Here is a 22,743-nt window from a genome sequence, read left to right as displayed (position 1 = left end):
CCTCTCCAAGAGGTGAGGGTTAAGCCCACTGTACTGCCCCAAGCCTGGGTGGTTTGTTGGCAGCAAGGATTAAAACCGGGACCGCGCTGGATCTAAAAGCCTGAGCTGTTCTCATAGCGAAGATTGTAGCTGGTTTATGGGAGCTCCCTGCTCCTGGGGCAGGGAATAGGGGACAGAGCACTATGTGGGGTGAGCACGGCTTGCATTGGTCACCCTGAGCCCATCTCTCTGGGGGATCCGAAACCCCCAGTGGTCGTTAACGATCTGGCAGCTCCTTTCACCATCACTGGGGTCTCAGGCCTCCATCTGCGCCGGGGATCCCAGACTATTGCGGCGCCCGCTGGTGCAGATGTGAATAGGCGCCATTTGCACCCGTGCTGTGGCACCTGGGGCAAGCCGAGCCGACGCCAGCTGCTGCACGGAGGTTGACGCCGCCCGTCTTAGGCGTTTGTGCCTTAGGCCCGTGGCTGGAATCAGGGCAAGCTCCAGTGTGGAGAAGGCAGCTGGTCTGCACTGGCAGACACCCCCAATCAGGTGGGGTTGCTTTCCACACCCCGCCCCCATCCCGCGCTCTCCGACTGGTTTCCTCCTCTGTTTGCGTTCAGGCCAGTATGGGATTCCCAAACCCTGGAATTTTCCCTTCCTGAAGAGCTACTGGTTTGGAGAGTCATCCTCCGAAGGCTGCCACCCCTTCCCCACCAACTCCTTGAGCTCTGCGGAAGGTAAAGGGTTCCCCTCCCCCGTGCCCCTATCAGCCACAGAGGCAGTGTGGTCTGGTGGCTGGAGCAGCAGAGTTGGAGTCAGGAGTGCCACACTCTGTACCTGGCTCTGGGAAGGGAGCGGGGCCAGCGGTCAGAGTAGCGGGCCGGACATCAGGACTCTTCCTAGGTTCGATTTCCTGTTCTGCAGGCTGGTTCGAGTGGGGGAGCCGGAGTCAGGACTCCTGGGTTCTGCTGCTGGACTACCAAAGTGGCTCCAGCCACGTGCTGGACAGGCCCAGCAGAGGGCGGGCCACCGGCTGACGGGGTGGGAGAGGGCGGCAGAAGTGAGGCCAACTGGGCCCCACCCCATCCCTGACCCTAGGCTGAGTCGGCTGGTACCAAACCCTACCCCTGGGCCACCAACCAGCTCTGTCCCCAGCCCAGGTCCCCGCCCTTGCCCCATCCGTAACCCTACGCTGAGTCTGCTAACTGGCCACAAACCCTGGCCGGGGGGAGCCTCAGGGTCTGCCATGGTGCTCTGACTCTGGGCAGTGACAGGATCCCTGCCACCTCTTCGTCTTGGTCCCCGTCCTTTTGAGGCTCGCTGATCGCCGCAGGGTAGTAACCTCCACGCAAGGGGCTGCGGGGGAGCTGGCTGGATTGCTGGCAGCTCAGGGGGGTCCCAGCCCTAACCTGAGCCTGGAACCCCAAACTTCCCCCTCCCCGAGTTCTGGCTGCCTCTGCCAGGTGTCCGGCACGTGCCCGCCTGCTGATCCTGCCTCCTGTTTCAGTGCTGGTGGAGGACCCGCCCGCGCAGCTGCGCCCGGGGGTCTCCATCCGCAGCCTGGTGAAGATTTACCGCGGTAGCAGCAAAGTGGCCGTCAATGGGCTGAGCCTCAGCTTCTACGAGGGCCAGATCACCTCCTTCCTGGGCCACAACGGGGCCGGCAAGACCACCACGATGTGAGCCTGAGGGGCGCGCGGGGAGGGCGGGGGTGGGGAATCCCTGGGGCTTCTGTGGGCACCGCACATGCATGGTGGGCGTGTTTCTCGCGGCGTCTGAGCCAGCGCAGCTCGGCGGCTGCGGTGCTGGCGTGGGGGATGCTGGGTGCCCTGGGGCAAGCGACTGCGGCTCGGCATACCTCAGTTTCCCTCCACCCGTCCAATGGAGAGAATGATTTTGAGCTGGCTTCGTAAAGCGCTGTGACCACTGTGGCGGGAGAGGGCTGGATGTTCTCACTTGTATGAAGTGCTGGGGTCCGTGCAGCCCAGATCTAGTTGTGGGAAGCGCCCCCGGGGGTGACGGAAGGTCACGATAGAGGGGATTGGGCCCGGTTAGACTTGGGTGGGCCAGACACTGAGCTGCTGTGGCAGGAGAGATCCAGAGTCAGACCAGTTGGAGCAGACGTCCCTCCGGAACTGTTTGCTCTGCTCCCGGAGTCTCTCAGGGTTCCTGGTTTATTAATGAATAACGTTAATCCTTGAATCAAAGGGGGGAGCTGGGCGCACATCTCAGATGGTCGGGGTGGCCTGTATGCCCACGCCAGCGCCCGGTTCGTCTCCAGCACTGGTGGGAGTAACCCCACTGCAGTCACTGTCCTGACACCTGCCAGGAGAGGAGATTCTGGGCCAGGGCCTTGGCAGACAGCTCCGCTGGGTCTGTGAGCTGAGGACCTGGCCCAGGGTATGTTGGGTGGCTAGTGAATTTCAGCCATCGCTAGCAGAGCAAAGAAATAGCCTCCCTCCCCCTGGGTGGGGTCACTGGCTCTCCTTGCTGGGTGGGGGGGTGCACAGCTGTTGGATGAGCCAGTGTCCGCATGGTGTTGGGAGCTGGGGCCATGTGGTCTGAATGCCCCTGCCGGCCCCTGCAACGCCCTGAGCTCCCTTAGGCATTGGAGGTGGCCGCTGGAAACATTCCTCTGACTCTACTTGCTTGGGTTTTAACCCCCTGTGTCCTGCTCCCCCACTCCCAGGTCCATCCTGAGCGGTCTGCTGCCCCCCAGCTCCGGGACGGCCTACATCCTGGGCCGGGACATCCGCTCCGAGATGGACAGCATCCGGAAAACCATGGGGATGTGTCCCCAGCACAACGTCCTCTTTGACATGTAGGTGGGGGGGTGGGGAGAGCCAAGCATGTGCGTGGGGGGTGGTCATCCAAGGCAGATGGAGCTGGGGGAGAATTCCCTTGCTCCCTGATGGCTGGAGCACCCAGCCTCCCTGCTGCCTCCAGCCTGGAGGGCCTGTGGCCGGACTCTGCTCCCCTCCAGAGCACAGCGCAATTGGACCCAGTGGCGCTGGAGAAGTCACCAGCCCCACTGCAGCGGCCTCAGCGTGAGGATCAACTGCTGGGGCACTTGCCCACTGGGTCCTGTTCCCAGTTCTGGGCGGGGAGAGGGGCCTAGTGGTTAGAGTCCACGGGGAGGGGGGCTGGAAGTCGGGACTCCTGGGTTCTGTTCCCAGCTCTGAGAGGAGCGTTCTCTAGCGGTTAGATCAGGGGGCTGGGCGTCTTCAGGGGCAGCGGTGGGATATTTCTCCTTGCCCTGCTGGGAATCACCCTCTCTCTGCGCCCCCCCCACCCCCCAGCCTGACGGTGGAGGAGCACATCTGGTTTTATGGGCGCCTGAAGGGGCTATCAGGGGAGCAGGTGAAGGAGGAGGTGAAGCAGATCATCCAGGACGTGGGGCTGCCCCACAAGCGCCGGGAGCAGACCAAGAACCTGTCGGGTGAGTGCCCTGGGCCCAGTAAGCAGGCGGGATGGGGATACAGGGGGCAGGCTGGGCTCAGGCGGGGAAGTTGGGACCTGATCCTGGCATGTTGCAGGGAGAGCCACCTTTTAAAGGGAAAAGGAAGCCCCCACTGGGTTACAAGTGGGTAACATAAGGGGCCCGCTCCCAATCTGCAGGCTTCAGGGCCCAAAAGGATGGGTCTGTGGGCTCCCGACATGGCCCCCTTCTCTCTCCCATGATCCTTTATTGCTTATTTCGTGGTAGTTCCTTGGAGTCCCAGTCATGGCCCGTTGTGCTAGGCGCTGTACAGACACAGAACAGACGCGGTCTCGGCCTCAGGTCTCGCTTGATTAACCCCATGGGGCGGGTGTGTTTATAGTGGTGCTGTCACCAGGGGGTGGGAGTGGCGTTCATGGACTCCCCAGCCCCAAATGGCCCCTTGTGTTCCCTACTGCGTAACACGGGCTGGACAGCATCCCCCAAATAAGCCCTCGAGCAGGTCTTTCAGAAAAACATCCTGCCCTGATTTAAAAAGTGCCCACGATGGAGAATCCACCACGACCTTCGGTAAACTGGTCCGGTGTGCGTGGGGCTTGGAGGGGGGTGGGGTGAGCCGTGGGCCAGGGGAGGTGCCGGGGGGGTGTGGCATGGAGGAACTTCCCAGGGATGCTGCCAGAACCGCAGCCCTGGTGACCCGGGATGACTCGCTCTCTGGAACAACACCCCCTCCCCTCTCCCCCCCCCCCTCGCCCGGGGCTGTGTGGCCGGGGGCTGCCCTGATGCCCGATGACGCTCGCCCCGTTCCTCCCCCGGGCAGGTGGGATGCAGCGGAAGCTCTCCGTGGCCATCGCCTTCGTGGGCGGCTCCCAGGTGGTCATTCTGGACGAGCCCACCGCTGGGGTCGACCCCTACTCCCGGCGGGGCATCTGGGAGCTGCTGCTGAAGTATCGCAAAGGTCTGAGCGGGGCAGGGGGGTGGGAACAGCAGGCGCTGGAAGTGGGGGGGTCTCAGAAATGGGCCAGGGCCTCTGTCTGATGGGCCCAGCCAAGCCCCAGTAGGCCATGTGGGGATGAGCCCTCTGCACTGGGCTCCTTACTGGGGTTTCCGGGGAACTGAGGCAGGGATCTGGGCCCCACATGGCAGTGAGGGAGTGGATCACGATGCCTATTGGGAGCAGAGGGGGACGGGGCGGGGCTGGGTGAAAGAGGTCAAGCGCTGTGGTGGAGGGGGGGACCCAACAATTCTGGCAGAGCTGGGCCCCAGTGGGTCCTACCCCGTGGGGGCCAGAGGGGGTGGGTGCATGCAGGGGAATGGAGCAGTTCAAGGGGTCACTCACCCTGAGGTGACCTGCAGCCATGTAGGGGTGTCTCTGGCTCAGACGACACCCCCACCATTACGGTCCGCGAGCTGCTCTTGGTGCCAGCTTGGTCCCCCCGCCGCCCCCATACTGGGGTACAGGCAGCTCCAGCGGGGGCCAGTCTGTGCCATGGCCCTGCTCCAGGTGCCGTTCCAGCTCTGCCCTGCAGGAGGAGCCCTTGGGAATGAGGGGCTATCAAGGCCCTGCTGCACCCTGGCTTCTCCCACCCCCTTCCCTGCTCTGCCCCCCCAGGCCGCACGGTCATCCTCTCCACCCACTACATGGATGAGGCGGACCTGCTGGGCGACCGGGTGGCCATCATCTCTCAGGGCCGGCTTTGCTGCTGCGGCTCCCCACTCTTCCTCAAGGCCAAGCTGGGCACCGGCTATTACCTGACCCTGGTGAAACGGGAGGCCGGCGCCCGGGAGCGGGCGGCCCCGGGGGGCAGCGCCAGCAGCATCACCATCGCCAGCAGAAAGGTAATGCCGGGGGAGTGGGCTCCCCTGCCTGGTGCCGCCAGGCTCCTGCCTGAATGGGTGGGTGGGCACAGCCGTAGAGCACCCCTTGGGGTGAAAGGGCAGGGGGAGCCCCTGAAGCTCGGTGGGTGGGGGCATGAGTGCAGAGTGGTGGTGGGGGGGGGGTCACTGGGGTCCTAGGCTATCCAGCTCCAGGGTTCCCTGAAGTTTGGGGGTAGAGGGATGGGCTCACCATAGGGAGCCGGTGCCCTGATCTCCTGACGTGGCATCGGTCATTAGAGGGGGGCCCGAGCCTCAGAGTTTGGGGCCAGCCCAGGGCCGGGTCTCTTACCCTCCCCTTCCCCGCAGGATGACAGCAGTTCAGAGCGCAGCTGTGACACCGGCCTGGGCAGCGAGCAGTGCAGCGAGTCCAGCACCGTGGGTGAGCGGCTCTGGGGGGAAGGAAGGGGCTGGCACTGGGAGCCGGTTGGGAAAGAGTTAAGATTCTCTCCCCCCTCCCCCCCGCCCCAGCCTCCCACCACACACACACTGGGACACGGCGAGTCTCAGCTTCTCCCTGGTTCCCAGCCTGGGGCTGACCCCAGAGTGGCTGAGTTCCCTGGGTGGGGTCTCTGCCTGCACTTGGGGCATGTTCAAGGCCTCGCTGCCTCCCCGGCTCCTCCTCCAGCCTCCAAAGAGACATTTCCTCTTCCTGGAAAATCCTTCTCCAGTGACCTGTCCTTCCAGCGCCAGCCCTCCCCCCAACAACCCGAGGGCCGGCTTTTGAGGGTCACCTCACCCTACATCTCTCCTGCATCCTTCAATCCTTGCCTTCCCCACCCTGTTCTTGGGCCTAACCGTGCACAGGGCAGGGGGAGTCCGAGCTTCTACGGGCTGGGCTTTGTGAACAATAAGATAAAGTGTAGCTCAAGCCTTCTCCCTAGGCTGAGATCCTCCATCTGCCCGGCTCAGCCCGCACCCTAGATCCTCCATCACCAGAGAGCCCCGCCCACTTCCCTTATCTCCCAGTGGAAGCTGAGCCACCCGCCTCACAGCATCAGCAGAACCCACTTAATCCTCGCCAGGCTGGATCAGCACTTGCAAAGGGGCTGGGACATTACGGGGACACAAGGCCAGCTTAGCACTGACAGTTCCCTTGGGGCATCCATGTTGGGTCAGTCCCATGGGCCACCCCGTCACAGTGCAGATGCTGTGGGTCTTGTGCCCTGTTCCAGGCCTTGGCTCCCCCCAGCAATCTCTGCCCCCTTTGTGTTTCTGCAGACGTGCCGCAGCTGTCAGCCCTGATCCAGAAGCTGGTCCCTGGCTCCCGGCTGGTGGAGGATATTGGCCACGAGGTGCTGTACGTCTTGCCGTATGGCGGCGCCAAGGATGGGGCCTTTGGGGAGCTCTTCCGGGAGCTGGACGGGCGCCTGGGCGAGCTGGGGGTCTCCAGCTACGGGATCTCGGACACCACCTTGGAAGAGGTACTTCAGCTCCCTCCCAGCATCCCATCCCCTGCCACCGACTGTGCACTTATCGACACCCCAGCATCCTGCTCCCATGTCATATGGGGGCAGACCATACGTGGATCCAGACTGTTATCCCACCCCTCGTCTCACCAGATCAGACAGGAGGCCCATCAAGATCAGTCTCCCTCCTCCTGCTGTACCAGCTGCACCGTTAGTCCATCGCATCTGACACCTTGTCTCCTGCAGTGGCCTATACCTGATGCTTCTGAGAAAGACAATCTGCCCTCCACAACTCACCTGGTTGAGGGCAGAGAGTGTGGACAGGGACGTAGAGTGCGAGGGTGTGACAGGTTTGGGGTGCCGCTGAGTCAGCCTATTCTGCCAGCCTGGGTCCCCTTTACCTGGCCTTGCTGGGCTAGGCTCACAAGCATTTTCCAATCAAGCATACAGGCAGGGCCACCCCCAGCTGCACAGAGAGACAGAATCCTAGAATATCAGGGTTGGAAGGGACCTCAGGAGGTCATCTAGTCCAACCCCCTGCTCAACGCAGGAGCGATCCCCAATTTTTTCCCCAGATCCCTAAATGGCCCCCTCAAGGATTGAACTCATAACCCTGGGTTTAGCAGGCCAATGCTCAAACCACTGAGCTATCCCTCCCCTCCCTCCAGATCCACTCTGGAAAGATTCCACTTTAGGGGCTCACTCCAACCTCCCAGTGCCCACTCCCTTTAAGGGGTACAAACCCAAAGGTTTTATGAAATTCGCCCCCTCCCTCAATGTGGAGGGAGATATGCACAACTTCTTGCCCCCCTGCCAGTTAGAAATTACATAAACTGGGTTATATTATCAACAAGCAATAAGCTTATTAACTACAAAAGGTGAATTTTAAGTGGATATAAGAGATAACAAACAGAACAAAGCAGATTACTGACCAAATAAAGCAAAATACGCAAGCTAAGCTCAATATCCTTAAGGAACAGGTTACAAAATGTAAATTCTCACCCTAAATGTTTTAGGCAGGTTGCAAAGTTTCTGTGGTTCAACGTTCCAGTTATATTCCTTTTCAGCCTGGACCCCTGTCTCAGTCTGGACTCCCCCCTTGCCGTCCCTTCAGGTGGCTTTAGCAGTCTTTCTTCTTGGGCAGACGGGCCATGGAGAGGAGTCGTCCCGCTTGCCTTCCTCCCCACCCTTAAATAGGATTTCCTTAAGGCAGGAATCTTATTGTTCCCAAACTTGACCCTCCCCCCCTTCCCTTCCAGTGGAAAGTTACAAGAAGTCCCAGGTAATGTTTAGTACCAGGTGACAAGACCACCTGTCTCTGTAGTGTCCCAGGGTCCATGAGTCAGTATGTTTTGCAGGAAGGCCAAGACTTTTCACAGTCCATTGTCCTCGCTGATGGGTCGTCAGCCCTGTCCGGCTTTTCCGTTGTTGTACCGGAAGTGTTAGCAGTGACGGCAACTTCAGGAACAGAAATGCTACAGCCATACAGATTGGATGATCACATTCAGTAAACTGTAACCTTTCCAATGGTATCTTACAAGACCCATCTTGCATAAAGTACATCTCAGTTATGTCATAGTCGTATCGTGACCATATTTTCATAAAAAATATGGAGTGAAATGTGTCAGAGGGCTGCAGGAAAAGCCGGCTAGGAAATCAGCTGGATCTGGATGGATTTTTCCAGTGAGGACATGGGGGGCGGGGGGGGGAATGCTGCCATGGCCTCGTTGCTGGCAGCAGAGCCTGTCGGACCCTCAGTGGGCTCTGGGACGCTCCCTGCCCTGTGGAGTTGGTTTGCTGAGGGCCCACTGTCCTTTTTTCCTCCCGGTAAAACACCTTTCCGTTCCTGTTTACCCTCTGTAGATCTTTCTGAAGGTGGCTGAGGACACAGGAGTGGACGCTGACACCACAGGTAAAGACGTTGGCACCCTCTTGGAAAGGCTTTGAGCACCTGGGGGCCTAAGTTAACGGCCACGCGAGTGGAAGGAATGATCATTTTTCTAGTGCCTGGTCTGCGGAGGGGATAAGAGACCTGCTACTGCTGCTAGCTAAGGGAGTTTTCCTTTAGCTCAGGAGGTAGAATCTTGCCATTTTTAGGGCTGAAGGATGAGAGTTCTAGACTAAGCTCCTGTAATGAAAACTCAGCTCTGTTCTCTGCAGCCCGTGGCTCCTGGGAGAAGGATCTTCATTCAAACTGCAGTGGGGCTCAGCATTGGGAGATGGACCCAGTTATTTTCCCCAAACTGTTCTCACCCCATCTCTCCCTGGGGTGCTCAGGGAAGGCACGGGATGCAGCTGGGTAGCCCAGGAAGTTGCAGGGTCACTGTGCACTCAGTCAGGCAGCTGGCACAGCACAGCCTCAGGGTGCTTGGCAGGGCCATACGAAACAGGCCTCCTGGGACTCCAGGCTGCGCCGGCCTGGCTTGCAGGGACTATAAATCCCAACACGGCCGAGGGGCCAGGCTGCATTGCATGGTGGATCCTGTAGTCCCTGCAGGCTGCTCCTCTGGGTGGCTGTGATGAGGTGTCACCAGGGCTGCCCGGAAGGGGGGACAAAAGGGGCAGTTTGACCCGGGCCCCCCATTTGTGTGGGCCCCCAAACCTGAAATTTGTCCCCTGGCCAACTCCCTACGACAGGCAGGCTGTAGGGCAAACCTGAGTGGTGCTGCCAGCCTGCATGCCAGGTGGGAACACCCGGAGTGGGGAGCTGGACCCTGCCCCATGGGACGGGAGCCATGGCTATGGGGTGAGTGGGGGGGCTCTCTCTCCAACCCTCCACCCCCGGGCCTCCCCTCAGTGGTAAGTTTTTGGAAGGATGGGGGCGGGGGGCTCAGTTTCAGATTTTGCCCCAGGCCCCCCCCGCCGCACACACACACAAAACCTCTGTGCAGCCCTGGGTTCCACTGGCTTTTTCTGGCCTGCCCGTGGTGTGATGCTCTGGCCCTGTGTCTGACAGGCTCTGGGGGAGCCCCCCAGCGTGTGAGAACGGCAGCCCCCGCCTCCTCCTACACGCTGCGGACGGTGAGCGAGAACGGGGACGCGGAGGCAGCAGATACCGAGCCGGGTAAGGGGGCACAGCCAGGCTCTGGCTCCTGCTGCGGGGGGGGCGGGGGCACTGAGCTCCATAACTAACCAGCCTCCCATCTGCCCATTGGTGTCTCTCTCGCCTGCGCCGGGACACCCCCGCAGGGACCTGAATGGTGGGAAACGGCTGGTTCTCTGCCCTCGCTGGCACTGGTGCCTTCTGGGTGCTTCTGAAGCACCCGCCTTGCAGTGCTAACGGGAGCCAGGGGCTTCTGGGTAACGGATGGAATTGGGAGTGGGGGGCGGGGGGAGGAGTGTGAAATTGTTGTGGGTCCAGCCGGACGAGAGCGAAAGGCCCCGTCCCAGGAGCCGGTGCAGCCGGCTGGCGCGGGGGCCTGGGAGTGGCTGGGCAGGCATTGCAAGCCCCCAGGCCATGGTTCGCAGCATGGGGAATCCAGCGCCACACTACTCAGTTCCCCTGCCCCGGCTCTGGTGCCCCGGGGAAGCTCCCCGCACAGCTATGTGAGACTTGTCCTCTTTCTCTTTCTTTGCATCGAGTCAAAGGATCCAGGAAAGGTAGGAGGCCGGGCGGCGGGAGGGAGGGGATCCAGAGCTGTCTTTCTCCCCATGGGAGGGGCGGAAGCCTGGACAGGATTCGGCCCTAGGTCCTGAGGCATCTTTTCTGAGCCAGACGAGGGACACGTTCCCCTATGGAAATGCATGTAGAGAGCCCGGCACCCCCCTTTCCCCGTGCATTGCCCCCCGCCTTTCCCCGCACATGACCCCGCTCCTAGCGCCCTGCCCAGAATTCACCCAGCTGCCCTCCACCCCCCCCAGACACGGGTCCCTGGAGACACAAAGTGGCCTGGAGCCCCAGGCTGCCCATGGAGCAGGACGCTGGTGGGGCGGGGGGCTGCCCTGGGCATTGGAGCCGCGGGCAGGGCTGACGGGGGCGGTCTCTGGCTCTCCCTCTTGCAGCTGAGGAGCCAAAGGAGACCGATTTCCTGCACAGTCTGGATGGCAGAGGCTCCCAGCAGGTGCTGGGCTGGGCCCTGACCCGCCAGCATCTCCGGGCTCTTTTCACCAAGAGATTCCTCTACGCCCGGCGCAGCACCAGGGGCTTCTTCGCACAAGTACTGCGGGCTTCTCCTCCTTAGCCTGGGCACTGCCGGGAAAGGGTCGGGGAAGTGTGTGTGGGGGGGGGGCTCTGATGGGGGGTGTGGGAGGGGAGCCCCTCTGCGAGCACAGGGTGCAGGGCAGTGGAGCATCGGGGGAGGGGTATGTGTGTGTGGGGGGGTGAATGGAACGTGGGGGGCAATATTCCTGTGCGAATGTTCTCCCCCTACCAGTGGGTCAGGACTGCATCCTGGAGCTCTGACCCAGCCCCCCAGCGAGTCCGGATTCTCTGGCTGTAGGATCCTTGACTTGACCTAGGGTGTCCTAGCACCCTGGCTGCAGGATTCCCCTCTTCCCCAGCCCCAGCTCTGCCCCAGGCCGACGGGCCCTGGTTGCGGGATCCCCCTGCCCAGCTCTGACCCTGGGGCTATGCCCTGGCTCAAGGGGCTCAGCCCGGACCGTCCCCCCTGCCCAGCTCTGACTCCAGCCCCTGCCCACAGATCGTCCTGCCGGCTGTCTTTGTGTGCATCGCCCTCCTTTTCAGCCTGATAGTGCCACCCTTCGGGAAGTACCCCCCGCTGCACCTGGAGCCCTGGATGTATGGGGAGCAGTTCACCTTTTTCAGGTGCGTCTCATCCCAGCTGGAGTGAGGTGGGGGGCAGGGGCTGTCGCCTGGGCTGTGCCGGGGCAACGCCGGCTGGAAGGATTCTCATGGAAGTGGCCCCTCCGCTCCATCTGTTTCAGTGATGACTCCCCGGGGGACCCTGATTCTGTGCAGCTCCTTGGAGCCCTGCTGGCCGAGCCGGGCTTCGGTACCAAGTGCATGAGGGATGCCCTGGAGGGGTGAGTACCCCCAGCCTGTGCCCCTCCCTCAGGCAGCATGTATGGGCTTCGGGGGCAATTACTGCCACTGGGAAGGGACCCTGTGGGGTTGCACCTGCTTCCTTGCCAAGAGCCTTGGAGCAGAGCCCAAGGTGGCTGCAGTTCCCTGTGCTTGCCATAAGGAGGCATCCTCGCGTCAGCCTGGCTGGTTCTGTTGGGCCAGACACTTCCCCTATGCAGCTGCTGCTGTCTGGGCCGTGTTTGTCCTGGGTTCTAGAGTGGCGTCCGAGGAGTGAACACACTGGGCCTGCCCAGGGGTCCATGCCCCCCCGCTCTAGCCTGGAGCTGGGGCCGGCTCGGAGCTCGCTCCCACTTGGCTCTGCGGAGAGCAATAGGCTGGGCGCTAACCAGAGGCCTTCTCCCTGCCCGGGGTGTTCAGGAGAGCGCCTTGCCCACCGGCGTCCCACGAACGAGGCTTCTGGACCCCCGAAGTGCCCCAGTCCCTGGCCGAGGTTTTCCGGAACACGAACTGGACGCCAGCCAACCCCTCCCCGGCCTGTGAGTGCAGCTCCCGGGGGGCCAGGAAGATGCTGCCCGACTGCCCCGAAGCAGCGGGGGGGCTTCCTCCTCCACAGGTAGCCGGCCACTCCCGCCTCCCCGGGGTTGTCAGGGTGGGAGGGCGGCGAGGGCGGCTCAGCCCAGAGGGCAGAAAGCCGCCTGCGCAGAGCGGCCAGGAGCTGCGTCAGACTGGGCCAGGGAGTGCCCAACGTGGAGACTGGCAGCTGCCATCGCCCGGGTCTCAGCCGTTTCTATTCCTCCAGAATCACGGCCGGTAGAGGCTGGGTGGGTGGAGGGGGGTGGCTCCTAGCGGACTCAGTCGGGGTTGGTACCAGACCTTGGCACAGCGTGGCCCTGGGGGCCCTACTAAGCCCAGCCTGGGACGATGATGATACCAGTCCCGTCTCCTGTCTGTCTGTCGCCGTCTGTCCTCCTGCCAGGTGCAAAGGGGCACCGGCGACATCCTCCAGAACCTCACGGGCAGGAACATCTCCGATTACCTGGTGAAAACCTACCCCAAGATCATCCGCCAGGGGTGAGCACCTGGGGGATCCTGGGGACTGGTCCAGTCTGGGGAGGGCTCCCGTCTCTGCCTCCGACCTACAGTTCTCCCTTCCTGCCCCCTCCAAATCCCAGCTGAGGCTGCTGGGACTGACCTGGTGGCACAGAGCCCTGTCAGTGCAGCAGCCAAGGGCTGACTGGGCCACCAGTGCCTGAACTGTCCCTCCCCAAGGCTGGGGCCTGCTTTCAGGGCCGGGCGGGGGCATCGCTTGCCCTGGCACTCCTCCAGCTGTCCCTGATCTGTGGGCGAATTGCTACCTCGCTCTCTAGAGCTGTTTATCAGGCGTTTGGTGGCTGTAATGCAGGGACAGACCCACCGAGCTGTGCTAACGGCTCCCCGGGCATTTCCTTTTTGTTCCTGCAGGTTGAGAACCAAGAAATGGGTCAATGAGCAGAGGTGAGAGGGGCGGGGGTGGGGGGGCAGCTGGGGTATGAATTGTTTTAGTAAGACTGTTAAGGGTATGGGACTGGGAGCCAGGACTCCTGGGTTCTGTTCCCAGCTCTGGGAGGGGGCTGGGGTTTAGTGGCTCTGATTGAAGCTCGGGGATCTACTGCTGTGGAAGGGGGATGGCACCCCCAGCATCTCTGTCTATATGTCTATGCATATAGCGTGCCCATCACCGCACTATCTGGTCACCAGATAGTCTCCCTGTCATGTGCCAATGCACCTGATCTCCCATCGTCACAGCCTGGGGGTGTCTCCCGGCCCTGGCCCCAAGGTGCTGGCCCGAATCTCCCAGGGCAGGGAGGAGCATGAGGGGGCACGCCTGGGTTCCTGATCCTCCCTCCCTGCGCCCACCCTCCCAGGTACGGCGGCATCTCGCTGGGTGCCCATAGCTCTCAGACCCTGCCCTCGGCAGAGGAGGTGGATGGTGCTGTGCGGGAGATCCGGGCTGTGCTGAACATCACAAAGGTATAACCCGATGGATGGGATGGGGTAGGGTAGGGCAGGGCAGGGGAGGGGGGCAGAATCAGTTTCCTTCCTCGGGGATTTGCAATGAGTCGGAGAGCTACCCTGGTTGGAGGGCGGCATCCGCCACATGGGACTCTTGGCGGGGGTGGTAGGTCTGGGGCAGGGCCGGGGCTTGGGATGGATGGCATGGGGCGGGACAGGATGGGGGTGGCATGGGGCAGGGAGGCTCATGTGAATGGCTCATCGATCTGGTTCCAGTCCTGATCTCCCTTTCCGGCCCCCAGGGGAGCCCCATAGACAGGCTGCTGGGAAACCTGACCAGCTTCATCGAAGGGCTGGACACCCGCAATAACGTTAAGGTCAGTTTGGGGATGGAACCCCACTGTGGGGGGAGCTCAGGGGCCTGTCACCCTCATGGGCAGCATATTCTAATCCTCCAATGCCAACCTGAGAAGGCCAGAGAGCAGGGATGGGAACTGGGTGTCAGGACTCCTGGGTTCTATTCCTGGCCCTGGGAGGGAGTGCGGTCTGGCAGTCAGAGCCGCGGGGAACTGGGCCTCAGGACTCCTGGGTTCAATTCCCAGCTGTGCTACGGTGGCAGCGGGTGAGTCACAGGGTTCGAGCCGGGGGCGAGCTCGGCGCTGAGTGTTGCCGTTACGCTGCCATGCGGCCACAGGTCTGGTTCAACAACAAGGGTTGGCATGCCATGGTGTCCTTCGTCAACGTGGTGAACAACGGGCTGCTGCGGGCCAGCCTGCCCCCGGGCGCGGAGCCCTGGCGCTACGGCATCACAGCCATCAACCACCCCCTGAACCTCACCAAGGAGCAGCTCTCGGAGGCCGCGCTGTGAGTACAGGGGAGCCTCGGGGTGGGTGGGGATTGGGTGGGGCTCTCGCTGGGTGGCTGGCTCATCTCGCTCTCCCCTCCCCATGGCAGGATGGCCACCTCAGTGGATGTGCTGGTCTCCATCTGTGTGATGTTCGCCATGTCCTTCATCCCCGCCAGCTTCGTCCTCTTCCTCATCGAGGAGCGGGTCAGCAAGGCCAAGCACCTGCAGTTCGTCAGCGGCATGAAGCCCGGCGTCTACTGGCTGGGCAACTTCGCCTGGGACATGGTGCGGGGCAGGCCGGGGGGCTGGAGATCTGGGGAGTGGCAGGTTTACACTGGAGAGGAGGGATCCCATGGATCTGGGGGCAGGGGGGAGGGCAGTGGGGGATATAGCTCTCCAGCACAGGGTCAGGCTGGCACCTGGTGGGGCTCACAGGCAGGTCCTCACCTGCAGGCAGGACCCTCATGGAGGGAGGCAGGTGTCAGCCCCAACACGGCTGCATGCCTGGGTAGGTTGTCAGCAGAGGGGACTGAACCTGGGCCCTGTGGATTGAAACACCTGAGGCCCCTGCTGCTGGACCTAAAAGGGCGGGTTCTGTTTGCCGAAGTCGTAGCAGGCTCATCAACCTCCAGGGGTGGCCCGGTCTCCATGAGCCGAGGACAGCGCGCCACATGGAGTGGGTGTGGGCTGCGCAGGGAAGCCTGTGCCCAGGAGTGGGGCTCACCGCTGGGCCGATGAGAGGCCCTGAGCCAGGACAGGGTGGGCACGCTGGCTCAGTGAGGGCGTGTGGGGTATGTGACAAGCTCAACGCCAGTGGCTACTGCATGGTCAGAGTCGGGGGAGGAGGGGCTCGCTCCCTGTCTGGAGGGGAGGGAGTTGGGGGGGTGGCTTCAGGCCTGTCCTCATTAGAACCCCCCCACCCAACCAGGGTCGACTGGGTCACACCTGCTGCCTCTTCTGCTTCTCCCCACAGTGTAACTACTTGGTCCCAGCAGGGCTGGTCGTCCTCATCTTCCTCTGCTTCCAGCAGAAGTCCTACGTGTCCTCAGCCAACCTGCCCTCCCTGGTGCTGCTGCTGTTCCTCTATGGGTGAGCTGGGGTGGGCGCGGCCCCCGCCTGGCCCTGACGACACGGGGAGCAAATGCCCTGTGCAGCCGGGGAGCTCGCTTTGTCTGTTGTCTGTCCTATCCTGGGGAGAGGGACCAAAGGCTCGCCCTGAAGGGGAAGGGAGCTAACTGGCCCGGCCTGGAGGTTCGGTCCAGGCAAGTGTCCGTGTTTATTCCAAGCCTCAGGGGCCTGCAGCCTGGGCCTGCATTCCTGGGACCGGCCATCTGACCGAGGCTGAAATACCCACTCGCTACACTGGACCTCAGGGCGTTTGCCTGGTAGGTCTCTATCAGGGGTGGATTACAGCTGGCAGCCCTGCCCTGGAGGACCGAGCCTCCGGCTGGAGCCTGGCCTGCTCTGAACGGAGCTGGGAGGCGGTGCGGTTTTGTGGGACATTGGCACCTTGTCTCCCAGCCCTGGTTTGCGGCATGGGCTTGGTTCCTTGGTGCCGGGCCGGGTGTCTTTTGGCTTTGCTGCAGCTCTGTTCCTCTTCCACCCCAGCTGGTCCATCACGCCGCTGATGTACCCGGCCTCCTTCCTCTTCAGCATCCCCAGCACGGCCTACGTGGTGCTGACCTGTGTCAACCTCTTCATCGGCATCAACGGCAGCGTGGCCACCTTCGTGCTGGAGCTCTTCGTTGACCAGGTGAGCCCTGCACCCTGGGGGCTTCCCTGGCCCTCTCGGGACAGGCTGCGTGGTGGGGGTTTTCCAACCCAAGATTAACTAGTAACCGCCCAGGCCCCCAACCTCAGCCCAGTGCCTGCAATGAGGTGAGTTCAGCTCCCGGGGAAGGGGACTCCCAAGGAGATGGTGGGAGCCCCCCCCATGCTGGTGTCACAGAGCTGGGGCTGTCCCCTGAGCCAGAGTCTTCTGCTTTCCCCCCCCCACCCCGGGCAGAAGCTGAACCATGTCAACCGCATCCTGAAGAAGGTTTTCCTCGTCTTCCCGCACTTCTGCCTGGGCCGGGGCCTCATCGACATGGTGAAGAACCAGGCCATGGCCGATGCTTTCGAGAGGTTCGGTGAGTGGCCTGAGCCCAGAGCGTGGGGGCTACACGTTCCCCCACCCCAGACTCAGCATGAACGGGTAACGCCTGTGATCCCTGCGCCACTCTCCTCAGGAGCATCTGTCTGTCTCTGCCTAGGTTCTTAGGCCACGGCCATCACCGTGGTATCTGACCCTCTGCCATGCACTGACTCTGTCCTGTCCCATGCCTCCCCCATGCACCACCCCTTTCTTCTTTTCAAGCCCTATTTCCCCTCCCAGGAGACAAGCGTTTCGTGTCTCCGCTGTGCTGGGACCTGGCTGGGAAGAACATGTTTGCCATGGCTCTCCAGGGCATCGTCTTCTTCCTCTTCACCATCCTGCTGCAGTACAGGTTCTTCGTCAAGCTCCGGTGAGGGGCCGGCGGGGGGCGGCGGGAGCAGCAGATGGGCGTGCGGCTGGGGTAGAACTGCAGCTCCGGCCAACCTCCTCCCCGAGTCACTCTCCCCGTCCCTGCCATAACAGGGTGGGGAAAGCCCGTTGTTCATCTATCCCTTTGTTTGACACTACACCCCCTTCTCCCAGCTCCCCACCAGTCGTTGGGGTCGGGGGCTGGGCTGGCAGAGTTAACATCTCAGTGACATGACCCAGGGAGGGCGGAGATGCCACCTCCACTTGCCGCATCCGTCTGTCCGTCCAGGCCTCCGAGCCAAATCTGCATGATTTTACACCCCCGCCCCTTGGCTGCTGTGTGGATGTACCCTAAGTGATTTAGAAGCCCACCCTTGGCTCTCACCCATGTGCTCACATGGTCACTGTAATATCTGACCCTGCTCACACGGGCCTGTCTCCACAGCCGGGATCGGATTAGACCAGCAACTGTTACCACGAAGACAGATTTCAGAGTAGCAGCCGTGTTAGTCTGTATCCGCAAAAAGAACAGGAGGACTTGTGGCACCTTAGAGACTAACAAATTTATTAGAGCATAAGCTTTCGTGAGCTACAGCTCACTTCATCGAATGCATAGAATGAAACACTGTCTCATCCTGCTGAGGTCTAGCTGGGACCCCTCCCATTTGGCAATCTGGGACCCCCGACACGTGATCACAGCCCCCAGGTCAAGGACCCCCCAGGATTCCAGCACCGTTCATGGGATCTCCAAGCTCCCTAGAGCCCGTGCTAGGTCTGAGTCTCATGGCAACCGTGCAGCCCAACGTGCCATTCCACACCGCTCGCCCTCGTGGGACGTCACCCTCCGTTCGCATCCTGGTTTGAGCCATTTCCCCTTCTTCCCTTCAGGCCCTTTGCCGTTAAACTTCCCCCTCTGGGCGGGGAGGACGAGGACGTGGCCAGGGAGCGGGAGAAGATCACAAGCGGAGCACGGCGGGGAGACATCCTGGTGCTGCATGACCTGACCAAGGTGCGGAGGGGGCGAGTGGAACACTCTGGGGCGGGGGGCATCATCATCCGCCTCCCACCGTCAGCCTCAGCCCCAGAGCAGGTCGTGGCTCTTCCTTGTGCCACTTTTTTCTGTTTTATGGAAAAATTTAATGAAAATAAAAATTTTCCACAGATTTTTTTTTTTTTTGGCAGCTGTTCAAATATCGACAAATCTCAGTTTGGAAATGCTGCCACAGGGCCCCATTCTCTGCTATGGGCTAGGTCCCCCTGATTGGATTACACCACCCATGAGCCACCGCCACCCCCTCCCCCATTGGCAAGGGCAGGCAATGCACCTAGGGAGTCCCTGGCCATGGTGCATCATGGGAGATGCAGTCCAGCTGGGGCCCCCAACCCATAGAGGAGAGCGGAGAGATGAGGCAATTGAACTACACGTCCCATGAGGCTCTGTGGCGGCACAAGACAAACGGGAATATTCCGGTTTCGGGGCGTTCGTTTTCTCTGACAACCATCTGAGTTTTCCCGTGAACGCAGACCCTTCCTTTGAATACGTTCGGTTGCTCACAAACCCAGTGTCCTGCCCAAAAAAGAACAGTTTTGGTGACCCAATTTTCAATCCACCCTCGCCCGCGACCCCCCAGCTCTCTCTGGGTCTTTCCAAGGGCGATGAACCTGTCCTGCCAGGAATTAGAACTCTTCCCCTTGCCACCAGTCCGGCGACCCTGGAGCTAATGATTCAGAGCACCAGGAGGCGGTGGGGTCCCATACGATGTTCACCGTGGGGTCCGCACACTCGCAGCAGGTGCTTGGCCTGCATTCGCACAGGGAGGAGGGTTCCCGCACAAGCCCGCGACTCCACGCTCTCCCCACGTGCTTCAGGCCTGGGATGCTGCTCTCAGGCTCTTTCCATTTCTCTCAGGTGTACCGGGCGAGGAAGAAGCCGGCTGTGGACCGCCTGTGTGTGGGAATCCCCCCGGGGGAGGTAAGGCAGCTGGTGGGCCAGGTGCAAGGCAGCTGGCTATGGTTGGGATTAAAAGGGCAGGCAGCCCTGGTCCGTGGAGCGAGAGGTTCGGAAGCAGGTTGATGTGGGGAAGCAGCTGGCTCAGGCCCATGTCACACTGGGCACAGGGGGATGGAACAGATGGCCCAGTGAGTGTGTCCTAGGGAGGAAGAGGTGATGGGGGGGACCCCCCAGATCCTGGCCCTGAGCCCCAGTCCAAGTGCTGTTCTCCTTGGGGCCATCAGGGAGGCCCCTCTTGGGCACTTCCATGCCTCTTGGAAGGGGGAGCCAGGCAGGATGGGTGGCTTAGGGGACAGTTTGCCTTTAACCCTGCATTTGGTCCCGGCGCAGTGTTTCGGTCTCCTGGGGGTGAACGGCGCTGGGAAGACGTCCACCTTCAAAATGCTGACTGGGGACACGGAGGTGACCCTAGGAGATGCCTGTCTGAAAGGGCACAGGTGAGCGGGGAGGGGCAGGCAAGGTGTGGTGTGGGGCAAGTGAGCACTGCTGGGGGGGTGAAGCCAGGGACGACAGGTAAGTGCAGACGAGATCATGGGGGGGCAGGTGCGGGCCCCAGTGAACGGGATAGGTGAGCGTTACAGGGAGAAATGGGGGACGGGACAGGGGAGCGCCTGGCTGGGGGATGGGTGGGAAGTGGTACAAAGGGGAGCTCTGGGGGAGCAGGATGGGGTCAGGATTGTGCAGACGGGAGAGGGGGGTCTCTGTGTGCGGTGGAGCTATGGGGCAGGCGCGTGCCGCCCTAGCACAAGAACCGGGTCTCTCTCTCTCTCTCGCACGCACGCCCCTTCCTCCTGCCCTCAGGCTGCTCTGCTGGGCACGCCCCATTCTCCCAGCCCCTCCCTGCGGATCGGTTTCCCCGGGGCCCCGCTGCGGGACGCCCCCCCCAGCTGCTCGGTGTCTCCGTCCTCGCAGCGTGCTCCGCGACCTGCAGTCGGTCCATCAGAACATGGGCTACTGCCCCCAGTTCGACGCCATCAACGACCTGCTGACGGGACGGGAGCACCTGGTCTTCTACTGCCGTGTACGAGGCGTCCCCGAGGAGGAGACGCTCAGGGTAAAAGCCCCCCCCCCCACCTCCCCCCCACCCCAAGGCAGGAGAGACGCCTCCTCAGCCTCTGTGCTTCTCTCCCTGCAGGTGGCTCAGTGGGGGGTCTCCAAGCTGGGCCTGGCGCAGTACGCCGACAGACCCGCCGGGGGCTACAGCGGGGGGAACAAACGCAAGCTCTCCACGGCCATCGCCCTCCTTGGTGCCCCGCCGGTCGTCTTCCTGGTCAGTGCTGCCGGGCAGCAATGGGCGCCTGGACGTTACGCCCTCGGGCGCCCCTAGCGGGCACCCTGAGTCAGCCCCCTCCAGCCGCCGTCGGATGAGAGGGGGAAGGCAGCTGATTTGCACAGTTATCTGCATATGCAAACCCCAGCCCTGTTGATTTGCATGGTCATTTAACATGGGGACGCAGCCTTGATGTAGCTGACCTCCCCCGTCGGGCTCTGTTCCTGGGCCCAGGCTGTGACTGGAGCCGTAGCTGCACCACAGCCCTTGTTTACACCACCCTGGCCCTGGGCGCCCCGGGGATTTACACGGCCAAAAGCGGGGCGCAGGGGCCTTCGTGCCAAGCCCACTGGGCTTCCCACCCTGACACGTCCTTGGTCCGGACAGGGCCAGGGCTGACCCAAAGCCGCTTTCGGGGCTCGTTGCAGGACGAGCCGACCACGGGGATGGACCCGCGAGCCAGGCGGTTCCTGTGGAACTGTATCCTCAGCGTGATCAAAGAGGGCAGATCCGTGGTGCTCACCTCCCACAGGTAAGGGAGAGGGCTGAGCTGCTTGTGCATCCCTCCCTCCGCACAAAGCCTCAACCCTCCCCCCATCAGTAACTTGCCCCCCAGCAGGCGAGTAGCTGTCAATCCGCCCTTTTGCAGTGATTCCCTTTGTGCCGTGCACAGGGTTGGGGGCAGGGCTGAGGCACAGGTGAGGGACAGGGAAGCCAGCGGTGCCCCTGATCTGTGGCTGAGCCAGGGGTTTGCAACAGGGGGCGCTGCTGCTCTCCCGCTCCCTGGCAGGGGTAAACAGCCACCCGCCCCGCCAGCATGAGCTAGCCGTAGCCCTCTGCAAGTCCGTGGAGCTATGACTTGCCCCAGCTGATGGCCTGGTCTGGCACTCAGGTGGGGAGTACGTTCTCCACTAGCCCATGTTGCGCCCCCCCCCCCCCGGGGAACGGCCCAGTGGAAGCAAACATGGGGGGCTGTTGGGCAGGGGAGGAGTGTGGGGGTGCCGAGTCGGGGGCGCTCACGCCGTCACCTCTTCCCTCTGGGCAGCATGGAGGAGTGCGAAGCCCTGTGCACCCGCATGGCCATCATGGTGAACGGCCGGTTCCGCTGCCTGGGGAGCGTGCAGCATCTGAAGAGCAGGTAACTTGGTGGCATCCTGCCGTTCTCCAGCCCCCCCCTTCGAATCCCTCCCCAGCCATGGCCTGTGAAGTCCGGCCGGTAACGAGTTCGTCTCCCTGCCCTGCCGGACATCTCCTGCGCGTAATTTCCTCAGGCTCTCCAGGAACCCCAGCGCGGTGCGAAGTGCCCGCTAGGGACCGAGCTGCACTGGGAACGTTTCAGAGACCTTGATGGGGTGGAGAGGGAATGTCCATGCCGGCATCGCCTTCCAACAGTGGACAGGCTGAGGCAGGGAAGGAAGGAGCTGAACCCACCCTCTGCTCCCCCTAATGAATCCTCCTCAGGGAGCTGGCAGCACCTTGGGCATTGGTGGGGGGGGTGCCAGTTACCACTATCTGGCAGTCCCTGAAATGAGTCTGGTGGTCTCGGACCAGTCCCCTAATGGTCCTGATTGCTCGACACCACCATCGCTATTGGCACTGATTGCCCCCGCCCCGGTGGCGTTCCGAGTGGAGTGGCCAGGGAACGAATGGGCCATGGGTCAGGGTTGAGGCACGCGTGTGGGGCGGGGAATTCCCTGCTGCTCCCGATCTCTCCTCTCCCAAAGCTCCTGCTCCCCTCCCTGGCTGGGGTAACTCCCCCAGTGGCTGGAGCTCAGAGAGCTCCCTGCCGTGTTAACCCCTGGGGCCGCTCTCTGGAGCCGTCGGTCCCCCTCGCTCTGAGCAGCGGTCAGTGTGCGCCCGGCGTGTCCGCGAACAAACCCGCCCACCTGTTTGCCGTAGGTTTGGCGACGGCTACACGATCACCCTGCGGGTGTCGGGCCCCAGGCCGGACCTGCGGCCCGTGGAGACGTTCATCCAGGACTCCTTCCCCGGCATCGTCCTCAAAGAGAGGCACCATTGCATGCTGCAATACCAGCTACCCTCTCGGAGCTGCTCCCTGGCCAAAATCTTCAGCATCTTGTCCACTCACAGGGGCACCTACCGCATCGAGGACTATTCCGTGTCCCAAACCACGCTGGACCAGGTGAGGCCAGGGCCGGGTCTCTGCCCCTCTCCTCCAGCCTTGGGGATGGCAGCACCCCCGTGTGGACCAGGATCAAATAAATGGACGTTTCCCCTACTTTGAGCGTAAGGGACTGTCCTCTTAACCCCGTAGGTGCCAGCTGGGAGAGCGTCCTCCCAACAGCTGGGATGCTCCCCAGGGGATCTCAGCGTTGTGAGGTGCCTCACCCCCGCCTGCCCTTAGCATGAGGCGACTTGTCTGTGCCTGCTGTGGGTCAGCACCCTGAAACCACCAACCACTGGTAAC

At 62.1% G+C, this 22,743-nt stretch overlaps 1 protein-coding gene across 4 annotated transcripts in view; it reads left to right on the top strand.

Annotated features, from left to right (window-relative positions):
• The window catches only part of ABCA7 (ATP binding cassette subfamily A member 7), a 46,167-nt gene that overhangs the window by 20,706 nt on the left and 2,718 nt on the right, over positions 1-22,743 (top strand). For 3 of the 4 annotated variants that reach the window (XM_074939666.1, XM_074939668.1, XM_074939667.1), the window contains exons 18-50: positions 606-722; positions 1,493-1,664; positions 2,675-2,806; positions 3,285-3,424; positions 4,245-4,382; positions 5,037-5,263; positions 5,609-5,681; positions 6,521-6,723; positions 8,572-8,620; positions 9,665-9,772; positions 10,291-10,308; positions 10,711-10,865; positions 11,349-11,473; positions 11,593-11,691; positions 12,110-12,305; positions 12,669-12,763; positions 13,154-13,186; positions 13,597-13,702; positions 13,987-14,061; positions 14,379-14,548; positions 14,639-14,816; positions 15,505-15,620; positions 16,140-16,284; positions 16,537-16,660; positions 16,906-17,035; positions 17,923-18,043; positions 18,944-19,006; positions 19,376-19,482; positions 19,958-20,099; positions 20,181-20,315; positions 20,744-20,847; positions 21,361-21,453; positions 22,215-22,458. In XM_074939666.1, coding sequence (XP_074795767.1) covers positions 606-722; positions 1,493-1,664; positions 2,675-2,806; positions 3,285-3,424; positions 4,245-4,382; positions 5,037-5,263; positions 5,609-5,681; positions 6,521-6,723; positions 8,572-8,620; positions 9,665-9,772; positions 10,291-10,308; positions 10,711-10,865; positions 11,349-11,473; positions 11,593-11,691; positions 12,110-12,305; positions 12,669-12,763; positions 13,154-13,186; positions 13,597-13,702; positions 13,987-14,061; positions 14,379-14,548; positions 14,639-14,816; positions 15,505-15,620; positions 16,140-16,284; positions 16,537-16,660; positions 16,906-17,035; positions 17,923-18,043; positions 18,944-19,006; positions 19,376-19,482; positions 19,958-20,099; positions 20,181-20,315; positions 20,744-20,847; positions 21,361-21,453; positions 22,215-22,458 — 4,133 coding nt within the window. The remainder of the gene's footprint in view (positions 1-605; positions 723-1,492; positions 1,665-2,674; positions 2,807-3,284; positions 3,425-4,244; positions 4,383-5,036; positions 5,264-5,608; positions 5,682-6,520; positions 6,724-8,571; positions 8,621-9,664; positions 9,773-10,290; positions 10,309-10,710; positions 10,866-11,348; positions 11,474-11,592; positions 11,692-12,109; positions 12,306-12,668; positions 12,764-13,153; positions 13,187-13,596; positions 13,703-13,986; positions 14,062-14,378; positions 14,549-14,638; positions 14,817-15,504; positions 15,621-16,139; positions 16,285-16,536; positions 16,661-16,905; positions 17,036-17,922; positions 18,044-18,943; positions 19,007-19,375; positions 19,483-19,957; positions 20,100-20,180; positions 20,316-20,743; positions 20,848-21,360; positions 21,454-22,214; positions 22,459-22,743) is intronic. The other variant, XM_074939669.1, reaches the window with a different exon arrangement.

The sequence above is a fragment of the Natator depressus genome, chromosome 25, assembly GCF_965152275.1.
Source record: "Natator depressus isolate rNatDep1 chromosome 25, rNatDep2.hap1, whole genome shotgun sequence".
In the NCBI taxonomy this organism is placed as follows: domain Eukaryota; kingdom Metazoa; phylum Chordata; order Testudines; family Cheloniidae; genus Natator; species Natator depressus.
This window is presented reverse-complemented; position numbering and strand designations above follow the sequence as displayed.